The 18,570-nt window shown below is 51.3% G+C and overlaps 1 protein-coding gene across 2 annotated transcripts; it reads left to right on the forward strand.

Annotated features, from left to right (window-relative positions):
• Nucleotides 1-1,993: 1,993 nt before the first annotated feature.
• Nucleotides 1,994-17,027, forward strand: CALCOCO1 (calcium binding and coiled-coil domain 1). 2 transcript variants are annotated; one of them, XM_061204432.1, is made up of 15 exons: nt 1,994-2,073; nt 4,286-4,465; nt 4,787-4,889; nt 5,621-5,811; nt 7,381-7,539; nt 7,946-8,094; nt 9,768-9,858; nt 11,768-11,923; nt 12,126-12,380; nt 12,841-12,966; nt 13,476-13,571; nt 13,940-14,048; nt 14,282-14,484; nt 14,875-14,981; nt 15,944-17,027. In XM_061204432.1, the coding sequence occupies exons 2-15, from the start codon at nt 4,310-4,312 to the stop codon at nt 16,119-16,121; spliced, it is 2,079 nt and encodes a 692-aa protein (XP_061060415.1). In that variant the 5' UTR covers nt 1,994-2,073; nt 4,286-4,309; the 3' UTR covers nt 16,122-17,027. The 2 variants fall into 2 exon arrangements, with proteins under 2 accessions (XP_061060415.1, XP_061060416.1); XM_061204433.1 differs by lacking the exon at nt 12,841-12,966.
• The last annotated feature ends 1,543 nt before the right edge of the window (nt 17,028-18,570 follow it).

An 18,570-nucleotide genomic window follows, 5' to 3' on the forward strand; every position in this document is an offset into this window, starting at 1 on the left:
TAAATGTTATACATTCCCACCGCTGCATCTTTGCTTCAGCCTGGCATAAGCTTATCCTTCCCAGACCCTGTCCTGTTAAACTATCCAATCCCTCCCTCAAATATCTATACTGTATACTCATTCTTTCAACAAAATTTATTGAATACTTAGCATAGTACCTGACACATCTATTTGTTGAATTAATCTGTTTAACATCACCTTGCACATAAATGTTCAGTGAACACTTGTCCCCTGAATAACAGCATTGTTTCTTAGAACAAAGGGTGTTAGTATTCCGTAACAGGAGTTTCCGGGGTGGTAATATGGTGTACTGACTAGCTGTGCTTGAATCCTGATTCTACCACTTACTAGTTGGATGACCCCAGGTAACTCTCTTAATTGTCTGTGCCTCAATTTTCATCATATGTAAAATGGGGTTGATAATAAGGCCTACTATACAAGACTGTTGTGTTAAATGGAAAAATCCTTAGCATAGTTTAAACACATGGTAAACACCCAGTAAATGGAAGTTGTTATTATTTTTAGCTCCAGCTGAGACTGAGTAGGGGGAGCAGGATGCCCAAGCCTTTATTCTGGGTGGAAGACAAAAACCAAGAACAATTGAGACTTGGGTCCCTGAACAGGCCTCACTCTGAACCCACCCCAGGACCTTGAGCCATCTCTGCAACCACCAGCTTGTTCCATAACTCATAAATCCTGACTAATGACACAGACATGTCACCTTAATGTTTGTGAAGCCCGATGACTTATTGTTAAGTGCTTGGAGATCTTCAGATGAAAGGCACCCAAGGGCAGGCACCAGCCACCCTATTCAGTCATAAAAGCAAAATACTACCCCAAAACTTGGAAAAGGCAGAGGCTCCGTAACAATGCAGCAGAGAATTAAAGCAGGCACCCAGGAAGATCAAATCAATCTTTAGACGGTAATCCTTAATACGGAGACAGAGAGAGAGATCATTTTGAATGCCTCAGACTACTTGGAGGGTCCAGAGCAGGTAGGGGGAGGAGGATGCCCAAGTCTTTAATGTGACTCGGGGGTGTGGGAGGAGTGTGAATCTTTCACCTCTTCTAAACAAAAGCACATGGACTGTTATCCTAATTAATTTAAACCAGTTAAGAGGCTTGGGCAAACTAGCCCCACAAGTGTCTTGTTTCTGAATTGTGACCCGTCCTGAATTATGCCAGGTTCCCTTTTCAACTTGATTCTTCTCACTTCAGCTTCCCCCCTCTCCCCACACCACCACGTCAGACAATGGATCCTCCTCCTGGACCTAGAGGCCATTCCAGGGATGCCCAGGCCAGGACTGTGAGTATTGGCAGGCCCCTGGCAGTGAAACCTTCAAGTTGGAAAAAAACGGTCAGCGGTGCACACAACACAGTATTTACAGGGGCTGTCCCTGAGGTTGAAGCAAAGGAGAACCTGCTACCACAGCTGTTATACAGTTTCCTATCCCCTAAATGGTAGGTAGCTGTGATGTAGTGGCGAGAGCACTTGGAGTCGTGCAATCCTACCATCTCATAGCTTTGATACTTTAGACCGGTTCCGTAACCGTTCTGGGCTTTAGTTTCTTCGTCTGTAAAGGGTGGATAACAAAACTGCCTACCTCGCAGGTTGGTGTTAAAAGTAAACGGGAGTGCGCACCCGAACTCGTTCGACCCTCTCTGAAGCATTACACAGGGGTCGTTAGAGCCGTAACTCCTCCTCACCGCCCCCAACCACGCAGGGCACCAACCAGCAGTAGCCACTCATATAGCCTGCCCCCTCGCAAGGAATCTTGGTCCGTGAAGTCCTTTGCTGGCCACACCCTCATTTGCTGCCGCGGAAGTGAGAACTACGCCTCCCAGGATGCGGCGGTGACGCCGCTACCACGGCCGCCCTCTACTCCGCCCTCCTTGCGCACAGCCTCCTGGCACATGTAGTCCCAGATCCGCTCAAGCTCACTGGCAAAAAACGCGCGGAGGAACCACAAACCCCAGAAGCCTTCGCGCCCACCCTTCTCCCTCCCCCTCTCGGAGCCGAGTGCTGTTTTTGTTGTTGGTGAAAGGTGAGGGGACAGCTGATCCGTCTGTGGGGTAAGAAACTTGGCCTAATTTGGGGGCGATCTTATGGGGGATCCCCCCACTTTCCAGTCTGTGAAAGGATAATCTAAGGGAACCGTAGAAGAGGGAAGCAGGAGCGTTTGGGTGCTAATACTTTCCGTACTGGAGAAGCCACCCCCCTGTTTCGGGAGTTCTTGGTCTCAAGGGGGCCCTGATCAGGGGCTGCCCCCTGACTGTTCTCCCCTCCCTCTCAGTCCTTCTCTATAAAGCTTGATAGGCCTAAGGGAGTTGTGAGGGAGGCTGAAGTCTGCTCGTCCTCGGCCAGGCAAGACTTGACCCCACAAACCTTCCCTTACCACTAATCCCCCAAACCGCCAACCCCCGCGCCCCGCCACCAATCCAAAGGCCTTTACCACGCTGAATCCCTTGGCGGGGGGGAACCTTCCAAGGTGTAGAGTGTCAAAGAACTCTAGAGCCCTACAGCGTGGGGGGGATGGGGACACCCCCCTCCCCGCCCCATGCAAACACCTGAATCTGGCTACACATATACACCTTAGTTGCCCAGAGCTCTCATTCAGGCCTGGGGGATATTTCCAGCTTTTTTGAATTTTGTTTGTGGGGAATAGTTGGGGTCCCCAGGACAATGTCTTTGAGGACAGTTCACCCCCTCTTAGAAAGCCAGAAGAATTGTATTTGGGAAAAAACATGGACTCGTTTTAACTAGGGATTTTTCAGAGAGATGAAAATTCAGAGAAACTTCTTGTCGTCAATTCAGTCTCTATTTTGGAGGGAGAAGTAGCTCCTTTTTGTAGAGCTGGCCCACCTTCCCTTCTTTACTGATTTTCTGTCCTCTTTTAAAGTCCCTACCCACCTGGCTTCAGCCTGGTGTGGGTTTGTGATGTTTGGGGGCGTGCACATGACTAGGGGCCATGGTTGATTGGACGTGCATTACTGTGACTGACACAGGACAAAGCTCAGTGGGCTGGAGATGAGAGATGACAAGGGCCATCTCACAGCCCTGGGTTTAGGAGTTCTCTTGACTGTTGTTATTGTTATCTTTCCTCACCCTAGCCTCATATTTTCCATTGAACTCTCCCCACCTAACTTGGAACACTTCGTCTTAATCCCATCCTATAACATGCCTCCAACTACCAATCCAAGCAGATGGAAGGGTTCAGGCACTTAGAATGGAGGCTAAGGGGAGCAGAGAAAATGGGGGGTGGGGAGGGGAATACCAGCGATGGGTTAACGAACCGTCAAACCAGTAGGTTTCTAGCCCTGCTCCTGGCAAGACCTGAAGAGAAGAATATGAGGTTCTTTTTGAACTATTTCTCCTTCTCTCAACATTATGTGTACATTTCCCTTCCCAGGGCCCCTTACTTCCAGGCTGTCCCTACCCGGGGGTGGGGCTTTCCTGGCTCCAGGCCCCCACATTCCATCTCCCCGCAGCACCATGTTCCTGCTGAGTGTTTCACTCCACCCTTGAAGCAGCCGCCTCCAGAATTCTTGACTTCCTGGAGGAATGAGTGAGGGACAGAACCTATCTTTCCTTTTATCCTCCCTTTCCCTTTGTCTCTTGGATGAGAGTGCGGGCTTTTTTTTTTTTGCTCATGGCGGAAGACAGCTGAGAGACGGAGACAGAGGGTGAGAGTTCAGGGGCTTGAAGATTGGTCTCTTCGCACCCCCAGCCATATTCCAGCTCCAAAGACTCACTCGTTACTTTCAGAGAGAGTTGCTGTTTTCAGGTGTCCTAAGTCATTCCTGGGTATAGCTGGAGTGGGCAAGGAGGCCTGCTCAGAATGAGGGGGCCCCCCGCCTCAGTTGGATGTTGAATTCAAGAGCCAGAAGATGTAGGGGATGGGGTGAGGCGATGGAGGCTGAAGAATTTGGAATGGTCAAGGCTATTAAGAGATGGAAAAGGAGGGACTGCAGGAGGCCGAGCCTGGGAGACTGAGGCTTGGTCAATGGGGCTGTGAAAAGGGAGCAGAAATTAGAGAGCTCTTACCTCTAGGGAGAGTCTGTGACTCAGAGGGTATAGTGTGAGACAGGATGGGTACTGACCCAGAAGGCCAGACCTATGCCCTAGAGACTAAGATTGATACCTTTAAAGGGTCCTATAACCCTCAGGGGCTGGAAACCAGATACGCCTTCATCTCCAGGAGCAGGGGCTGTGGGTGGGGACAGAGTTGGGGGGCAGAGAGGCGGAGGGGGAGAGACTTCAGGATATTCAATCTTCGTTTCATAGGAGGGCAGCCATCTCAGGGCCAGAATGGAAGAATCATTGCTAAGCCGGGCACCATCCCGGGGTGGAGTCAACTTTCTGAATGTAGCCCGGACCTACATCCCCAACACCAAGGTGGAGTGTCACTACACGCTCCCCCCAGGCACTGTGCCCAGTGCCAGCGACTGGATTGGCATCTTCAAGGTATCCCTGGACCCCCTTTTGGCTCAGGCTTACGGGCCATGGGTTGTCTGGAATAAGGGGAATGATTTGGTTTCTGAACCAAAGGAGAAAGGGAGAAAGATGTCACAGATGACAAGACCATGTGTGTAAGCAAAGCCCATCTCCCCATCTTAGCCTTGCTCTCTCCTGACACACTAGCATCCCTCCACTTTCCCTGTCTCTCAGCATCCTTGCCACTGCAACACCATCCTACCCACCCCTGGTTCAATCCCTCAGCCTTTTCCACCTTCCGGAGCTGGTAGTTGCCTCACTATACCCCTCTCCCACCGTGGGCTTTGACAGGTGGAGGCTGCCTGTGTCCGGGATTACCACACGTTTGTGTGGTCTTCGGTGCCTGAAAGTGCAACTGATGGTTCCCCGATCCATGCCAGTGTCCAGTTCCAAGGTACAAGGGAAGAGGGAAAACCGGGAAGGAGGAGTCAAGGGGATGGAGGTTTGGAAGAGGGTAGTGGTCTCAGCAGATACAGAATCATGGGATTTTCAAAGAATCAGGGATTCAGACAAGAAAGGAACTGTAAAAGGGCCGCTAGTCCTGCCTCTTACCAAAAAAGGAGGAACTCTTCTTGTGGGACTAGGGGGTAGGGAAGAGGGAAAAGTGGCTTCATATATTAACAAGAAGATGCTCATTAGATTTTGAAAGACCCGGCTTCAAATCTCAGCTCTAATTACTTACAAGCTGTTTGACCTTGGGCAAATTATTTACGCTCTCTGTGTCTGTTATCTTAACAGTAAAAGGGGATGCCTAGCTTACAGGGACAATATGAAAATTTTAAATGATACAGATAAAGCTGTTAGCAAAGTGCCTGGTACAAAATGGGTACTCAGAAAATGGTAACTAGCATTGTTGTTTTTGTTGTTATTATTATTATTAAGGAGGGTAGGTTTGGGAAAGAGAGGAAAGAGAAGGCTAGGCAGAAAGGAGGGAGAAGAGTATCCCAGGGATCAGAAATAGCCTGTGGGAGGTGGAGAGGAGAGAAAACAGTCTATAGAACAGGTAACAAGGGGCTGGGGCCAAAGACAGTGGATAATAAGACACATCAAGGGGAAGGGGGACCTGCTGAGCACTTGAGGGCCTGGGATCATATTGGGGTCCTGGGTCTGTACTTCTTCCCACAGCCAGCTACCTGCCCAAACCCGGAGCCCAGCTCTACCAGTTCCGGTACGTGAACCGCCAGGGCCGGGTGTGTGGGCAGAGCCCCCCTTTCCAGTTCCGAGAGCCACGGCCCATGGATGAACTGGTGACCCTGGAGGAGACTGACGGCGGCTCTGACATCCTGCTGGTTGTTCCCAAGGCAACTGTGCTGCAGGTGAGAGCAGAGCAACAGAGCTGCTCCTGGGCGAGGGCGCCAGAGGATAGCATTGCAAGGGGCCCCTTCCCGCTTCACCCTCCCCTCGCTGTAGCCTCAACTGCAGACCTCACTGGGAGTTATACAAAGCCTTGCCTACAGGAAAGTCTCAATCTGACACAGACAGACACGAACACATAGAGTAGGAAAGCAAGCCACCCACAGGCCAACGTCACTCAAGATGTCCTAAGAATTTTTTTAGCCTTCCTTCTCCAGGAGCCTTCCCTAGGCACTAGAGGAACATGCAAAGGGTAGAGGGAGGCCACGCGGGGAAGGAACATTGCAAGGAAGGGGAGGATGAAACCCACTTCCAGGGCAAGTGAGGAGTGAGAGCAGATCAGTAGGGCCCCAGACCTGTGCAGCCACTACCCACATGTGGCTCTTGAGCACTTGAAATGTGAGTGGTCTAAATTGAGGTGTTCTGTATGGATAAAATACACACCGGATTTGAAGACTTAGTATTTAAAAAAAGAATGTAGGGAATTCCCTGGCGGTGTACTGGTTAGGACTCTCTCACTGCCAAGGACCTGGGTTCACACAAGCTGCGTGGCGCAGCCAAAACACACACACACACACAAACACACACACACAAAGAATGTAAAAGATCTCAATAATTGTTTATATTGATTACATGTTGAAATGATAACATTTTGGATTGACTGGATTAGATAAATGAATTCCATCTGCTTCTTACTACTTTTCTTAAGTGTCTACTAGAAAATTTTAAATTATTTATGTAGCTTGTATTATTTTTCTGTTGGACCAAATAGAGAAGAATTAGGGAGTGGAGGCAGATGTTAGCAAAGAAGACTTCCTGAAGGAAGGTGAAGGACAGGACCAGGTGGGGAGGAAGTACATTCCCCAGACAAGAGGACAGGCCTGAGGAAAGCTCAACAGGTGGGAATGAGTAGTTTGTGATTTACACAAACTCCTGCCCTGTGGAACCCTCTAAACATATGGAATCAATACAAGAGTAGGAAGATGTTTATATCTTACATAAGTCAGAGGTGGGTGATCTCCTACCCGTGTTCTGTTTTTACATTCATTGTTCTCATTTAAACCTTAAAACAACCCAGGCTAAGGGATCACATTACACATGAGGAGAGAGACTCAGAGAAGTTAAGTAACTTGTTCAAAGTCACCTGGCTAGTAAAAATTGTATTGGAGATTTAAACCCACATCTGTCTGACTCCAGAACAGATAGGGTAAAATTAGGGGAACCATCCCCTTTGTCTGTGTGGATTGAGAAAGACTTCTGCCAGACAAGGGGTTCCTGCAATTGCTGGGCAAAGGAGGGACCAGGCCTCAGCGGGGAAAAGAGGGGTGGGCAGTTAAGAGTGCCGGGAGCTGGTGTGTCTGATGGGTGGTGGGCAGGGTTCAGTAGCACACCAAGCCTCCCCTGACTCGCCTCTTTATAGCCTGTACTGATGTAACTTCCCAGCCCTGACATGTATCTGCAGAGCGGTGGGGATGGGACCTTGGAATGGGCGCTTCACAGGCAGACTCCCCTTCTCATCCCGTCCCCTGTAGAACCAGCTGGATGAGAGCCAGCAAGAGAAGAATGACCTGATGCAGCTGAAGCTGCAGCTGGAGGGGCAGGTGACAGAGCTGAGGAGCCGAGTACAGGAGCTCGAGGAGGCTCTGGCAACCGCCAGGCGGGAGCGCGTGGAGCTGGAGGAGCAGTACAAGGTGGGAGTAGGGCTGCTGCGGGGAGGGGCCTGCCTGCTCACCTGGGGTCCAACATCTGAACCCAGTGAAGACAGTAAAGGGGAGACGTTAGTGGGCTGTTAAGATGGTTCTGGCATCTAAGATATAGGTTTAGGGGGTCACAAGTAGTATTAAACTGGATATGATGGGAGACACGTCCCAAATTTGTAGTGAGCCTCAGTTCTGTGAACACAGGAGTGCTGAGTTAGGGTGGAGGTGGCCGTCTTCACCGGGAAGGGGATGTTCCCTTAAAGTTTCTTCGTCAAGGAAGGTGACCGGGTAGAAGGGTGGATAGTCAAACTTAGGAATTCTCCTCCTAAGCCTTTACTGAACTCTTTGAGAGATGAATCTCAGCTTCCCTCTTCTTCTTGGGGAAACTTAATTCCAGGGGCTTTCCCGGTCCCACGGGGAGCTCACGGAAGAGAAGGACATCCTGAGCCGGCAACAGGGAGACCATGTGGCCCGCATCCTGGAGCTGGAAGATGACATCCAGACCATCAGTGAGAAGGTGCTGACGAAAGAGGTGGAGCTGGACAGGTGAGGGGACCCCTCTACCCCCGTTACTTCCCTTTGCTTCCCGTGACCCTCGAACCCCAGCCTCCTGTGTCAGGTAGGCAAGACCTGCTCTCCATCTCACATGGTTTCTCTTTCCCTTCTCAACCTCACTCAGGGTATTCCAATTACTGGGGGTAATTTTTCTGCCAAGCTCGCTTCCATCTTTGCTAACCTATTCTGTATTTCTCACCTTTGGAAATAATCATCATTACCATTTATTGTGCAGCAAAGGCAAAGCAGGAGCTAGGAATGGAGGATTTGGAAGAAGAGAATGGATAGGAGGGTCCAGGCAGGATAAGAGAGGATGGATTTCAGATTTTACCTCAGCAAAGCATAAGATTAGACTCTGTTCTCACTATTAGGAAATGTTAGAACTGGTGATCCAGAAATGTTATGGGATCTCTGCCCTGAAAAAAAGGTACAAATCATAGAATCTTAGCATTGGGAGGAATGTAAAGTATTTCAGAGGGTATGTGAGGGAAGATCACTACCTCAGAAGGCAGCCTCTTTCAATATCAGACAGCTGTCATTTTTGTATCTCTTGTGTTGTATTTACCCTCCTATAACTTTCATTCCTTGGTCCTGGTTTAGACCTCTGGAGCCACATAGAATAAATTTCTTTCTTCTGCCAGACAACTATTCTTTCTACCAAATAGCACGAATATTGACCACCTCCCATGCCTGTCCTTCAGATTTTCACCAGGAGAAACACTTCTTTCATCAAATGACATAATTAAGTTTCTTTCATTCAGTACTGGTAGATTTGATATTTTTAGAAAAACTCTTTAAAGGAAAGAGGCATGCTATCCAAGACCCAGAGTAAAAAGTGAGTTGATCACTAAGGCTTCTTCAGTCCAGGATATGTTAGTCTTGCCCTAGGGAGATACTAAATGTCTAGGTTCTAAATCATGGAATGGAAAAATTGGGATCAAACCGAGCATCTGGAAAAGATCAGGGACTGTGTAGACCAGGGGTCAGCAAACTGTGGCCCACATGCCAAATCCAGCCTGCCACGCACGTGGTTTTGTACAGCCCACAAGGTAAGAATGGTTTTGACAATTTTTAATGGTTGAAAAACAAAAGAAGAGTAATATTTTGTGACATGTGAAAATCATATGAAATTCAAATTCCAGTGTTCATAAATAAAGTTTTACTGCCATACTCATTCATTTACATATCGTCCATGGCTGCTTCCACACTCCAGTGGCAGCGTTGAGAGGTTGCCACAGAGGTCCACATGGCCTGCAGAGCCTAAAATATTTACTGTCAGGCCCTTTACAGATAACATCTGCCGACTTCTGACCTAGATCAAAAGTTTATCATCAATAATGACTGCCCCTTGTCTAGAAAAGACTGAATTCCGGTCTCTTGATTCAGTGCAAACAACTGGGAAGCCATCAGCAGAACATCCCTTAAAGTGATACATAAAGAGAAAAGAACAACTGTTTATTTCTATATTGTGCTCTAAAACTAGGAATCTTGGGTACTTGGGGCTTAGAACTGGATCGTCTTGGTTTGGGGATTTGGGCATCCCAGAGAGAAGTGGAGGTCTGGGCTAGAGGAGCCCCAGCAGAAGGGCTCAAGACAGAAGTCTGAGTCTTTGTTCCTTCTCTGGTGACCAGTCGGTCTTCTGACATTGCATCCACCACTCACAGGGTTAGAGACACGGTGAAGGCCCTGACTCGGGAACAAGAGAAGCTCCTTGGGCAGCTGAAGGAAGTGCAGGCAGACAAGGAGCAAAGCGAGGTAAGGGCTCAGAGTTGGTTTGCTTTCTCAATTATCCATCCAGTGCTGTACTATAAATTTACTTTTATAAATTCAAATGTATAACATTTACTTATAAAGCAATGAAAGCAATTAGATATTTTGATGGATACCAAACTTGGAAATTGGAGGTTATGGATGACTGTTTTGTCAGCCTCAGCAGCTAATATGTTTCTGTATTGTGTTGTGGTCGTACAGTATTGAGAACACCTTGAGTCTCACGCACAAGCAGGTGCAAATGATAATTTTTAAGCTTCTACCTTGCGATCTCAGTTTGCTCTCCACGTCAATAGAAAATACAATTGAAACTTTCTTCTGAGCTTTGCACAAAAATGAATTAACCTGGAAGCACATATCAGTGCTTGATGATCTCCAGTGTGCTAACTTGTGAGTTTGTGCATTGTTTTTCAACATAATTTTTCATAATTTGGCAGAAGTTGAAATCAAATATTTCAGCTTCTAAATGGCTTCATCAGAACCCTAGGCTTCTATGGGAGATGGTCTGAAAACCATTTGCTCAGCAGTGAAGAGTAGGTAGAATTTGAGTGGACAGAGATGAGAGGGAGGCCATTCTAGGAACAGAGGAACACATGAGGGGCTTCCCTGGTGGCGCAGTGGTTAAGAATCCGCCTGCCAATGCAGGGGACACGGGTTCGAGACCTGGTCCGGGAAGATCCCACGTGCCGCGGAGCATCTCAGCCCGTGTGCCACAACTACTGAGCCTGCGCTCTAGAGCCCGTAAACCACAACTACTGAGCCCTCGCGCCACAGCTACTGAAGCCCAAGCGCCTAGAGCCCGTGCTCTGCAACAAGAGAAGCCACCGCAATGAGAAGCCCACGCACCGCAACGAAGAGTAGCCCCCACTCACTGCAACTAGAGAAAGCCCACGCACAGCAACGAAGACCCAATGCAGCCGTAAATAAATAAATAAATACATAAGTAAACACATAAATAAAAAATAAATAAATTCTAAAAAAACCCCCAAAAAAACATGAGCAAAGGCTTAGAGTCCAGGACACTCAGAGCAGTTGAATGTGTGGGTAAAGAGTTTGAGGTAAGGCCTAGGTCAGATTGTAGAGGTTCTTGAGTTTAGTCTTTATTCTGTAAGCAGTGAGAGGCGTTGATGATTTTCAAGTGGGGGACACGTACTTAAAGAATGTTCTTAAAGAAGATTAATCTGGAAATTCCGGTCCAGTGCAGTCCAGTGGTTAGGACTCTGAGCTTTCACTGCTGAGGGCCTGGGTTCAATCCCTGGTCAGGGAACTAAGATCCCACAAGCCACGTGGCGCGGCCGGGGGAAAAAAAAAAAAAGATTATTAATCTGATTGCCTTGTGGAAAATGAGCTAGTTGTGAGATTATTCAGTAGTCTAAGCAAGAAATGACCAGAGCCTGAGCTAATGTGGTCGTGGTAACAGTAGAAAAGAGAAAATGGCTGTGAACAAGATGGAGGATGGAGAAGCATCCATCCTGTGGGCCCCTAGGGAGAGAACAGAACCACGCGTGGCACTGAGGTATCCAGCCCAAGTGACTTGAGAAGTAGTTAGTGCCATGGACAGAAACAAGAGTGGCAAGTACGGGGGTGGAGTGGGAGGTAGAATATGCCGAGTGTGAGAGGCTTGCAGGACATCCAGATTGAGTTTTGATCGAAAAGGAAGAGCGGGGAAGCAGACGTGGGGCAGGGGAAGACCCCAGGCCGTGCCACTGGAGACGGGTTGCTCAGGATTGAGACGCTTTGCACTGAGAACCCAGGAAGGGCTGGCCAGGGTTGAATGCTTGAGTTTGTGTTAAATCTGAGGGGTGGAACCTTGGCTTCTCTCATCACAGAGGTCCACCTCCATGGCCACCCCAATATGTATCCCCTTTCCTTACGTGCTCTCTGCCGCCATCAGGCTGAGCTCCAGGCGGCACAGCAGGAGAACTGTCGCTTGAATTTGGAGCTGCAGGAGGCCAGGGGCCGGCAGGAGGAGCAGAGTGCTCAGGCCCAGCGACTGAAGGACAGGATGGCCCAGATGAAGGGCACCCTCGGCCAGGCCCAGCAGCGGGTGGTGAGTGAAGCCCCTCGGCAACAGGGGGTGGAAAATGTTCCAGGGCTGGTTGTAGACAAGTAGGGGGGAAAGACGTGGCTCAAGACTAAACAACCCAATCCTGAGTCCTGATGCGGTGCGGGAGTGGAGGGAGCCTAGTTACCTTCCGGGCTCACAAATGACTCACTGGGAGCCCTGATTCCATCTCCTCCTTTCTCCTGAGGCTGAGCTGGAGCCCCTGAAGGAGCAGCTTCGAGGCGCCCAGGAGCTTGCAGCCTCGAGCCAGCAGAAAGCCGCCCTTCTTGGGGAGGAGCTGGCCAGCGCAGCGGGAGCCAGGGACCGCACCATAGCCGAGCTGCACCGCAGCCGCCTGGAAGTGGCCGGAGTCAACGGCAGGCTGGCTGAGCTCAGTCTGCACTTGAAGGAGGAAAAAAGCCAGTGGAGCAAGGAGCGGGCGGGGCTGCTGCAGAGTGTGGAGGTAGAGGGATGGGGGGACCTGCAGGCTCCTGGCTGCTACTGCCTGCACCTCTGTGTGGTCAGATCCCCTGGGAGGAGAGAGACGGGGGTGAGAACCTTAGAGGACTTATGGGTGGGGAGGGGCTGTGAGGGAGGTACAGTTGCTGGCCAGGTGTGGCCCCTCCCTGAGCAGAGTGTCTAGATCCGGATCTCTGTAGCACCTGTCTTGGTTACCATCTTGATTCAGAAACATTTACCGTCCTAGGCGCCGGCCCTGCCGTGATACCCATCCCTGATCAGCAAGGCGCCGTGCTGTCAGGGACCTTCCTCCATTCGGGGGTACAGGGGATGAGGAAGGCAAGAAGGGGAAATCACTCCAAAATATTCAGTTAAATAAAGAAGAGACACAGTGAGGAATGGTGCTGTTGCCAGTGGCATCCCATTTCCTTTACCCTCCCGTTTTCCTTTTCGGCGTCTCCCAGGCCGAGAAGGACAAGATCCTAAAGCTGAGTGCAGAGATACTTCGACTGGAAAAGGCAGTACAGGAGGAGAAGACCCAGAACCAAGTGTTCAAGACTGAACTGGCCCAGGAAAAGGACTCTAGCCTGGTGAGGCGCCCGGCCATCCGAGAGTCCTGGGCCCGGGCCTCCTGAGGCATCAGTGCCCCTTCCCTCTGTCTTGGCTGTGGGCTCAGAAGTTCTAGGCACTCACTTCTCTGTTGGGCAGCATCCCACGTGCACGCCCCCCAGCCCTCGTTGGTTTGAAGCATGCCATGTCCCTTTCTGCTCTCGGCACACATTCTGGGCCCAGTAGGGATGACTTAGGAGAATTCTAGAGTGCCCCCTGCTATGACCAAGCCCTCTGCACCCCAGCCCAGAGACAGTCATCCAGGTCCCCACTTGGGAGACAGAGACTAGGACTCAGGTGAGTCTCCTGCGGCCAAGACAAGGGACTCGTGGAAGAAGAGTGTCAGAGTGTCGGGGCCTCCTGTGTGTCAGGGCAAGAGAGGAGCGAAGGCACGGAGAGTCGTGGTTCTAGATTGTTGTGTCCAGGTCAGAGCCCAGGTTCTGGGAGGTACCTTCTAGGCTCCAGATTCCCTCTGGCCCTTTCTGCTCAGGTGCAGTTGTCAGAGAGTAGGCGGGAGCTGGCGGAGCTGCGGTCAGCCCTGCGCGTGCTCCAGAAGGAAAAGGAGCAGCTCCAGGAGGAGAAGCAGGTGAGAAGCCATAAGCCAGCCCCCTGGAGGCCCCAGCGGAGGGCTTGAGGGCTGGAAACTTTGTATCTTCTTGTCACTTCTTGGCTTAGAAACTGGCATCTGTGAAGAGGGCCCCGAGGCTAAAAATGGGACCATGGCTGCACTTATTAGCCGCCTTGGCAGGACAGGGGAGGGTTGCTGGGAGAAGAAGGGGTGAAGGAGGGCTGGGGGCTGTGGGGGGAGGATCTGCCTTAAACTGCCCCCCCCCCTTTGGCAAAAGCGTCTAATCCTGAGGCGATCAGAGTTCATCCTGGACGCGAGGGAAGGCTGTGCAGGGCTGCGCGGTTCGCATCTTCCCAGCCTCTCACATGTCTTTCCTCCACGTCCAGGAACTGCTAGAGTACATGAGAAAGCTGGAGGCCCGCCTGGAGAAGGTGGCAGACGAGAAGTGGAATGAGGACCCTGCCACAGAGGATGAGGAGGCCGCTGCAGGGCTGCGTCTGTACACCCCCAGTCTTGGGACACCTCTTCCCCGTTCTCCCTCCCTGTGTTGGGAAAGCTCCACGTGACCCCTCTGGGAGCTGCCTCTGCCCTCTGTGTTTTGCCTTTTTCCTTCCCAGACCCTGGCCCCTGATTAGCTTAACTGTATCCCTCATCCAGAGAAGCCAGAGCTGATCCGACCCTCTAACAATGCTTCCTTCTTTCTTCTCCGCCCGCTCCCTCACCTGCAGGCTGCCCAGCGGCTCTGACAGACTCAGAGGATGAGTCTCCAGAAGACATGAGGCTCCCGCCCTATGGTCTGTGTGAGCATGGAGACCTGGGCTCCTCCCCTGCCACAGGGCCACGAGAGGCTTCTCCCCTAGTTGTCATCAGCCAGCCGGCTCCCATCGCTCCCCACCTCTCAGGACCAGCTGAGGACAGTAGCTCTGACTCTGTGAGCACAGAGGGGAGATGGGGCAGGGTCAGGGACAAGAGGTAGGACCAACCCCAAGTGGCCCAGCCTCCAGAGCAGAGAGTCTTAGCCATACAGGGCTCTCTTTTCTCTTGGGGGAGAGCAGGCAGGCCCAGGCTCTCTTCAGGGCCACCAAGTGGACACCACCCCAAAACCCAGTCTGACCCAGTAGCCTCAGTGCTGCCGGCCCCTCCTCCCCACACCCGTTCTCTTCCTGTGCACCAACCCTCATCAAAACACTTCTCCTGCTCCACTCTTACGACAACTCTGTGTTAACAGTCCCGGCCTAGACTTCCCTTACCTGTCCCAGTGTGCTGCTCCCCCGGCTGGGGACACTACCCCAAAACTCAACCCTATCCCTTTGGTGCCCAGGAGGCTGAAGATGAGAAGTCAGTCCTGATGGCAGCTGTGCAGAGTGGTGGTGAGGAGGCCAACCTGCTACTTCCGGAACTGGGCAATGCCTTCTATGACATGGCCAGGTGAGTGCCAAAGGGGGAGGACAGGAGGGAGGTGGGAGGATGCCCGTGGATAGGGCATCCAGGTGAACAGTCCTCATGCCCTTCCCCCAACCTCCCTCTTCTTGGCCCCAACCAAGAAAAGGAGGTATAGTTGTATTGACACAGAAAATGACCCACCACTCCAAATCACTGGTGCCTATCAATGCACGCGCGCACTCAGAGGCCCTGCCTTTAACTGGCTTCTGTGTTGTTCTAGCAGCACCATCTTCCATGGAGCCCAAATTGCCCTGCATCCCCTCTCTCCTGCCCCTACCCCTTCCCCAACCACCAGGTGAGTACCTAGGCTCTGTCAGGGATTGAAGAGAGGTGACCAAGGCCCCTTGGGACAGGAACAGAAAGAAGACTGGGGTCCAGCATCCATCTGGTCACTCCTTAGATGCTATCCCTCTTCTCTGACTTCCCTGGGGGACCCTTTGGGTGGGGAATTCAAGTATCAGATTGCCCCCCTACCTTCCCTTTTCTTCCACAGTTCAAGAGGGGAAGGCAGGGGGAAAGAGAGATCTTATCATCCAGCCCCCCACTTTGCCTGGATGTGAGATGGGCTCAGGGCAGGGAGCGGGTGATGCTGTCATCCTTCCAGGCTGGAGCAGGAAGATGAAGGATGATGTCAGACTCATTTTCAGCCTCATTAGGCAGCAGACGGAGATGGAGGGAGGAGAGCAGGAGGTTGGGGGATGGGCTCTGTACTAGAGAAACCAGCAGGGACTAAAGAAAAGAGGGCATGGGGAGCTGGGAAACTAAGGCTTCCAGTGTTGTGGGGAGAGGGATACTATGAGAGGCTAGCAGAGGGAACTACCAGAGTGCTGCATTAGGAACAGGGTCATCTGGGAGCCCACATGTGTGGGTCCCTCTCCCTGAGGTCCAAAAGCCAAGAAGGCAGTGGAGCACACTGACCTTCTCCTTTCTCCTCTGTCTCTCTTTAGTGGCTTTGCGGTGGGTCCCTTGTCAGAGGCCAGCACTGGGGGCCCTACCACACCCCCATGGAAGGAGTGTCCTATTTGTAAGGAGCGCTTCCCAGCCGAGAGCGATAAGGATGCCCTGGAGGACCACGTGGATGGACACTTCTTTTTCAGCACCCAGGACCCCTTCACCTTTGAATGATCCCACCCCCGCACCCCCAGTACACACACAAATACACACTTACACACATGCACACACTCATGCATAGACGTACACTTAGGTTTCATGCCTCTTTTCCAACACACTCGGCTCCATGATATTCTGTTGCCTGAGACCCGCTCCCGTGTGATTTCATCCCAAGCTCTCCATCTTCATCCTCTCCTACCTGGCTCTACTGTCCAGGCAGGGGTTCCTTCTTGGAAGCAGTGGCTGAATTTACTCCCTGAAAGTGGTTTTGGAGAAACCCAGATGGAGGAGGCCTTCTCCAGGGGGAATCAAATCACCCCCTCCTGGCCCTGGTTGCTTCTGTCACTCACACCAGCCACTACACCACCACCACCACACACACACACACACACACACACACACACACACACTCACACACTCACACTCTGATGCCCCGAAGCCAATTCCTGGGGCACCCCACCCTCTCTTGTTTGGGGTCTGTGTTTGTTTACCTGAGTTTTCCCTGGGGCCTGGATTGACATCATGACCCCTTTAGGTCTCTACCAGTTCTGAACTTCCCTGGTTCCGCCTTCTTTTGTCCCACTGCCTTCCATACCCCAGCCCAGCCTTTTCTATACCATTAGATATTAAGTTTGGATGTTTCTTTTGTATTTTTGAGGTTTTCTGTACTCTTATCTCCTGTCCCTCCCTACCACCACCCCCCAGGGTCCTCACATGGAAAGAAATGATGCATTTGTGCCTTCTGTGAGGGATGGGAGAACAAATGGTCCCAGGTGTCCCCACTTGCCAGCCCTCCCTCCCTCTCCAGGTCCCCCCTCAGCAATAAGAGCTTCCCCCACCCATATCCCTCTTCTTAGCTGTAGCTGGACAAATATATTTATATGACATGTATAACTATTCTAATAAAATGTGTTCTTATCATGAGGTGTGGCTAGATGAGAGAAGGTCAAGACCTCTGCTTCTTAGACCTTAGTGGAGGGAAGAGGGAGGGAGGGAGGAAGGGACTCCCCCGCTGCCTTGGGGAGGAGCCTGTGGGTATTTTCCCATCTTGCCCCCTGGTGTGCTGGCCACCAGTGGGAAGAGAGGAGGGAGGAACCTTTGTCTCAGGTGGGGTCTGGCTCGGGGAACACTGCAGTGCAGGAGGGAGCAAACTGAGGGGGAGGGAAGGGTTTAGTCCCAGGGGTAGGGCAGTGAGGGACCTCAGATGGGCCAAGGTGAGTGCCTTGGGAGTGGGGGGAGGTTTCCACCGCTGAGACCTTCACTCTCCAAAACAGCCTTCACTGTACTTTGAGCCAAAGGACAGGCATTACTCCTATGAAGAGTGCACACCTTTGAGTATCCACTTCGTAAAAAATGTCCTAAACCTCCTACCTCTAGAGATTATTTGAATTCCTGCCAGCCCTGCCTCCCTCTCTCCCTCTTTTGCCATCCTCACACACCCATATGCACACACAGACTCCACAATCACAAAAACACATTCATCCACTCTAACCAGCTTCACAGGCTAGACACACACACACACACAGCATCACAAAGCATGTATTAAGGACCCACGTGCTCACCAAGACTCTCAGCAATGCCTGGCATTAACCGTGCCTACAGCCCCCTGGTCTCCATCCCAATAGCTCCCTTATCAGCCACCCCCATTACCTTCAGGGCCTGTGGGTGGGCCACCCCCACCGTCCCCTCTCTCCATCCACCTGAAACCCTCCTGCCCACCCCCCTTCCAGCCCCACCTGGGTGACATCTTACATCCTTCCTTCTTCCCCCACGTTGCTGTCTCCTAGCAACCCCATCTCGTTCCCTGAATCCCTTCCAAGGAAATTAGAGATAATGGATCTCTCCTCTCTCCATCTCAACTCCTCTTTATTGATCCTACTTTAATGAAAGTTAATTATAACAATGATTTAATTAATAGAATCCCTCTCTTGCTTTATTGCTTCCCGTATTAAGACTATTAATAAATACGAGCCGGGCTGACAGAGGCATCCATCACCGGCCTGGGATTCCCCCCATCCCTCCCTTTTCCCTCCCCCTTATCCCCTCCCTCTCTTGGCCTGTAAACTTGCTGGGGTAGTGGGGGTTAATCAGAGAGGAATTATGAGCCAACATCCCCAGCAGGAGGTGCATTTAATGAAATCGCTTGTGATTTATGTCTGGGGGAGGTTGGGGAGGGAAGAATCTGGAACCCAGACATCCTGCTTCTAGAAGGGTGCCCCCCCTAGCGCAGAAGAGGAGGAAGGGCGACAGAAAGAGGGACCCAGGGCCTTTACTGCCATCCCACAGCCCCTGCAAAGCCGCACACACACCGGCAGGAGCCACATGGGTAGCTGCACAAGGCCATTGACACAGACACTGCCAGACTAAAAGCACTTACGACGACTGCAGCATAAGTTTTGTTCTTTCCCACCTCCAAAACTGCATGGGTCATTTTCACCTCTTTCCTTTCCCCCCAGCCCAGTTC

This window comes from Eubalaena glacialis, chromosome 11, assembly GCF_028564815.1.
Source record: "Eubalaena glacialis isolate mEubGla1 chromosome 11, mEubGla1.1.hap2.+ XY, whole genome shotgun sequence".
NCBI classification, from domain to species: domain Eukaryota; kingdom Metazoa; phylum Chordata; class Mammalia; order Artiodactyla; family Balaenidae; genus Eubalaena; species Eubalaena glacialis.